This window comes from Polyergus mexicanus, unplaced genomic scaffold (genome assembly GCF_030449975.1).
Source record: "Polyergus mexicanus isolate NDT 795.1 unplaced genomic scaffold, iyPolMexi1.0 SCAF_16, whole genome shotgun sequence".
Taxonomy (NCBI): Eukaryota; Metazoa; Arthropoda; class Insecta; order Hymenoptera; family Formicidae; genus Polyergus; species Polyergus mexicanus.
In genome coordinates, this window is record NW_027223336.1 from 2,969,608 (window position 1) to 2,975,607 (window position 6,000).

Here is a 6,000-nt window from a genome sequence, read left to right on the forward strand (position 1 = left end):
CTTCCATTTTATTTCAATTTTCTTGCATTTAAACCGTCTAAGCGAGTTTACCTTCGCAATATCATTGCCGAGGATCGTCGCGAGTCGCCGGCTGGTCGGGTCAGGGGAGGAGAAGAAAGCTGAGAGAGAGAGAGAGAGAGAGGATAAGAAGAAGGACGTCGGCGGAGGCGGGCGGAAAAGGTGGAAGTACCTGCTCTAATAAATTTACGACCTAAAAAGATTAAGCCGCGTTAGCCCTGTTCTTTATATTTCCGCGAGAAAAGCGAGAAGAAGTGCGCGAGTTCAGTTCTCGGTAAACAGAGACGGAGCGTTATGGTAAGATGCGGAATTCCAAAGAAAGAGAGAGCGAGAGAGAGAGAGAGAGAGAGACAGACAGACAGAGTAGGAAAAAGGAGCGATGGGAGAAGGAAGGCAGAAGACGGAACGGGATGGAAAAGGATATATAAGAGAGATACGAAGGGAAATTCGCTTATTTTCCCATCATTTCGGCGTGGCATCTTGTCCGTGTAGCCTTTTCTCATCCACGGAGCCGGGAAAGAAAATTGCTTCTCGTCCTCGAGAGCGGAATATCGTCCTGATGAGCCAGGCAATGCTCCGATATCCATTCCCCCGCGTCCCCGATGTATCCCCCTTCCCTTCCCACCACTATACGCCCAAACCTTCGTGATGCCTCTGACGTTTAACCCCGTCTTCGTTTCACTTCGTTTCCGCGTTTTCCTCTGTCTGCCACGCATTCTCCTTCACTCTCTTTCACTCCTCTCGACGATTCACCGCCGTTCATTCCCGACGGTAACATTCAATTTGCTAGTCGCTTGTTATTCGAACGCGATACTTGTCACTGATTATTTCAGAGGCGGGAAGAAATTTTTGCGCTTCCCATTAATAAACACAAGTTTACGAGATATACGTGTCGAAAGTATTTGCAATGATACAAAATTTTAGCGTTATTTCACGCTGCAAAAGAATATTCCATAATATACACGAGAATGATCCTTGATAATTAAATATCTCTCTTCAGATTTTGACAACAATAATATGTTTATATTTCGGAATTTATGATTTTCTCTCAGACTTCTCGTTAATAATCATACGGATTAATACGTCGAAGAAGAATGATCGTACGGTCATTCGTTGACAGCTACCGTGTAGGGAAGTTGGAATCGATTGCTCAGCATTATTTATCTGAGATAAGCGTCGAAGGCTGCCGGCAGAGCGAAAAGCGAGATTCATCGATCGCCGATGGATCCTCGGGATCTCGCTCGCCTCGCTGCCGCGTGTAAATTCGTCACGGACGGCACCGGGTGGGCCTTATAAACCCGGCGCGTCTCGCGACGGGAACTGAATAATTCATAAGCCGAGACCGATAGCATCGGCTCTTAACGCAATAGACTTAAGCGAACTGCCAACAGCAGCCATGTTACAATAAAGAAATCAACATGGCCGAACCCCGTCCCAATAAGCTCGGGGTACCTTCCCTTCCCTCCTCATCCTTCCTACGTTTCACTTCCATTCTTAGGTCCACTCCTTGAAGGCGCACCGCGCGTCACGTTACGCCGCGTCGCTCGTTCACTTTCGATTTCGCCCCACGGTCTCGTTACCCTCTTAATGCCGATGGAAGGGTGGACCGCGTCTCACCCTCCGATCTTTCGCCCCGATCCTCCTTCTTGCCCCCCTTTTCTTAGCCAACGCCGCTTTCAGGGGTTAGGGGTGGACTTGGGAGACCCGCCCAAAGAGACATTTCTGCAACCCTCCTTTTGGAGCAGAAATCGAGAAAGACAGGGAAAGAGAGAGAGAGAAGGACAAGGAGAAAGAACATAAAAGAGAGAGAAAGTCTTGGCAGCCACTTTTCTCGCCCTTCGCACGATTGCTCCCCGCTAAAGGAACTCCATTTTCTATCAAACCCTCTTTTCTTGCTTACTCTTTTTGCTCTGACTTACCGTTTTGCACACTTCTGGCTTGCTTTATCGCGGTTAGATGCTTTTGCAGTTGACCGGTTTATGGGGAAGAGTCGCGCGGCCCTTATTAGGGCGAGTCTCGTCTAATTTGACTGAAGATGCCAATGTCAACTTTGGGGGAATGCGATTTTGAAATTTAAAATAACTTCTATAAAAATTCTATTAAATATTATATAAATTATTGTACATTGTACACACAATAAATTATTTCATATATTACATATGTTAATAATAATTATAGTTTTCTTTCCGAATCTTCTCTCCTTCTTCTCTTTTTCTTTTTGTATTTAATCACATTTAATAATATGTATAAATAAAATTTTAAGACCAATTATTTATAATTTTAAATAATTGAATAAATTCTTTCATTACATTACTATATTTTAAGCTATATTGTGAAAAAAAAAATTGATTTAATATAATAGTTAAATAAGATATATATATTGCAGATTGTTTGTAAATTCAATTTTTTACAAAAAGAAAACCTAGACTTTTTATAAAACATTCGTCTAAAAATTTGGCGCTTTATAAAGAAGCTGATTTTACAAAAGCCTACTATATATATTAAAATATAAAATTTTTTTATAACAGATTGTTTAATATATTATTTAATTTTAAGAGAATTTTAATTTCATAATAATATAAGAAAACTTTATAACAGTAACGCGAAACAGAGGTCAAACATTTTATCAAAGTCAAAAGTGATATTTCGCGAATCTATTATAGAGATCGAGGGAAGAATGAGAAGAAAGGAGGGGCGCCCTTTTCCTCAAGTATACGGTAGTGACACGTTACTATTATCGCGTCTCGGCAGCTAATGAGAGTTTGTACCGGCGTTGTTCCCCTGATTTACGTCGAGTCAAACGCGGACTTAATAAATTTGCGAAATTAAGTTCATAAAATGTTAAATACGGCTAATATTATTACTTATCGGTTAATAGCAGAAAGGGTAATAAGATTTATTTTATTCGCAAAGTATCTCGTAAATTTGTATTCAAGTAAAATATATATACCTATTTCCATTGTTTACGTCTCATCTGAGTGCGAGCGAATGATGAGAAATTATTGTTATGTTTTAGGTCTGGTTTCAGAATAGACGAGCCAAATGGCGTAGACAGGAAAAAATGGAAGCTGCGAGACTCGGTTTGAGCGAGTATCATCACGCTGCTAATATGAGGTTTGTCTGAATTGCTTTCTGAATACTTCTATTAACATAATCGCGTAAACTTTTGCAAGAGATATAGCTATATTGCGTGTGTGGAAATATTTTGTTTCAGGAATGTTGCCGGTCCGGCCTTAGGTCTGCCAGGAGATCCTTGGCTCGCGCCACCTGGATTACTCAGTGCGCTTCCCGGTTTCCTCGCTGCGCCTCACACAGGATATCCCAGTTATCTAACGTCTCCCAGGCGATTGCCGTCACCGCCAAATGTCGGCGCCGTGACCAATGCCGTTCCAGGTAACAGTCATCTCCAACATTTCCTTTCCACATTTTTTTGTCAATCGTTTGATTTGCACGGCATTAAAAATAAAATAAAATAAAGAACCATGAGCATAAAAATAAAATTATAAAAATAAAATAATCGGATGCCCCTTGCAATGAAAGGAGAGCAGTTCTACAAATATCAGGCGAATTTGTTATTAAGTGTCTATGCTTTACAAGTATAAAATTTTTGTAAGGCGTTATAATACTCTTATAAAACTATTATAAAACATTATAATAGTTAGATTTTGTATAATTGTTATTTTTAAGTTACCGTGACTCGAAATTATTTTACGATAATTTTTACACGGGGTAAAATAATCTTAATGGAATAATCAGCATTATTAAATTCGTCATCAATGATTGTCATTGTGCATACCCAACGAGACGTAGGAATTGCACTGTTCGCAGGATCGCTAGCCGGCAGCATGGCGAGCATAAGCGCCGGCGGCCACGTTCAACCATCACCGCCGAGTCCGCCAGGACACGATCCTCGCACATCGAGTATCCAGGCACTCAGGATGCGAGCCAAGGAGCACGTCGAGAGCATCACCAAAGGCCTGCAGATGGTTTGAAGGTTAACCGAAGATTCGCCAAGGGCGCGCACCGCTGCCGGCCTCGTGACAGCGTGACGAGCAAGCGAGCAACAATCCTTCCAGCCCAGACATTCCAGATCCCGAAGAGAAGAATCGCCTGAACAGCGAGAGCGGTATGTCGACCGACGAGAGCGAGAGAGCTCGTTCCGTCATAGGGAAAGATCACCGACGAAACGGAGCTGGACGTCACGTGAAGTACAAGAGATCTCGCGAGAGAAAGCCCCTATCGTTCTATTTGAAAAGATCCTTGTTCTTGATATATCGATATGTAATTACCAAAGGAAAAATCTGACATTCATTCTGGTGAGAATTTTAGATCATCAAACAGACAAATCTTGCAATAATCAATGATCGGCGCTTATAGGTATCTTCAATTATAGAGACAATTATAGAGACTATCAATATTATAAAATTGGCAAATATCTATGATGAAATAAGCAATGTGTTCATGATTGAAAACGGGCCGATCATCAAGATATTCCTCGTGAAATGACTTTAACTAGAGAAATCAAGATTTTATCTCAAATATAAAGAAAGCATTAAAAAGCGCATGAGAAACATCTGCAAGATTGAGATGTTTTTCGGAAATTTGTGTTTTTTGTGATGTTTCTGATAACTTTGACAACGATAGAGACGCTAAAAATAGCCGACCAATGGAAAAAAGATCCGCGTGTTTGACATGACAAAATAATTTTGCGCGTATTATGTGGAAAATTTGCTCAGGATTCGCTCTAAGTCGGCATTGTGCAATATGCAAATCAAATTATGTTGCGCAAGCTTGTCATATATGTAATTAATATAAAGATAAAAAAGATCAATATTTATTATCTTGCCACTATCGTCTTCAATAGTGTCATCGTGTCATTTATTATGAATCTTGTATATTCCGAGTTTCACTCTAAATTATCTTTCAAAGTGTCCAAGAAGAGAGAGAGAGAGAGAGAGAGAGAGAGAGAGAGAGAGAGAGAGAGAGAGAGAGAGAACATTATCATAGAGAAATATGTGAAAATTCATGAAAATTAAAAATAAAATAAATACAAAACAATAAATAAATTATTAGAAAAAAATGTGAAAATTTTTAAAGGACTCCAAATAATTGGCTCGAGGAAGAAAGAAATTGAGAATTATTTATACATCATACTATCAAAAAAGAGATCGTTATAATACATTATTTATTTTTACAAAGCAATATAATGCAAACAAATATGTGTTGGTGTACGCTAATCGTCAGAGGAAAATAATAGCATATAATTTTAAGTTTATTTCTAAATAAGTTGTTAACTAATTCATTAATATATGTGATTGAATTTATAAAATTGCAAATGTACGCGGCATAAAACACAGAGAGAATATGATACTCGATATACATATTTCAGATTATTCAATATTGCGCAATAATTAAATAATAACGGAAAACTCCTAGCCTCAGCAGATATGTTTTAAAAATAATTTTATAGATATTATTTCACGTTTTTATTAAATATGTAAACAAATATCAATAAATTAATATCACGATTTATGTGTGAGATGTTTAAATTATCACCAAGTATGTAAATTATTTAGAAATCTAACAAGTAGCATATTTTACCGCTATTTATCAATTATCTATTTAGACAGTGTATGCGTAAAGTGATAATTTATATATTTTACATAAAAATATTCAACATTGCATTGAACGTAAAAAGAATCTCAATCCTCTCTAAACGAATGAAACGTAATAAAAGAAAAAGAAGGGTAGGAAAGAAGCGTTTCAATTTTCAGCGAGGAATATCGATTTGTTCGACAAATACACCTATTACGGAATATCCTATAGAGTAGTAGTATCATCCGTGCGAAACGATAAAAGTGAAAAAGGACATTGTTCAATAAACAAATATCTTGAAGAATCAATAAACTCGATAGCGCCGATTAAATCGAATAACGCTGAGCGTAAGGTGTTTCCGAGATTCGCGCTCGTCGGCCGAATATT

The 6,000-nt window shown here is 38.5% G+C and overlaps 1 protein-coding gene across 2 annotated transcripts in view; it reads left to right on the top strand.

Annotated features, from left to right (window-relative positions):
* Window positions 1–5,449, top strand: part of LOC138940134 (retinal homeobox protein Rx1) — a 43,080-nt gene extending 37,631 nt beyond the window's left edge. Inside the window, exons 3-5 of one of the 2 annotated variants that reach the window (XM_070308686.1) lie at window positions 3,035–3,132; window positions 3,233–3,411; window positions 3,829–5,449. In XM_070308686.1, coding sequence (XP_070164787.1) covers window positions 3,035–3,132; window positions 3,233–3,411; window positions 3,829–4,010 — 459 coding nt within the window. In that variant the 3' untranslated portion in view covers window positions 4,011–5,449. The remainder of the gene's footprint in view (window positions 1–3,034; window positions 3,133–3,232; window positions 3,412–3,828) is intronic. The other variant, XM_070308687.1, reaches the window with a different exon arrangement.
* The last annotated feature ends 551 nt before the right edge of the window (window positions 5,450–6,000 follow it).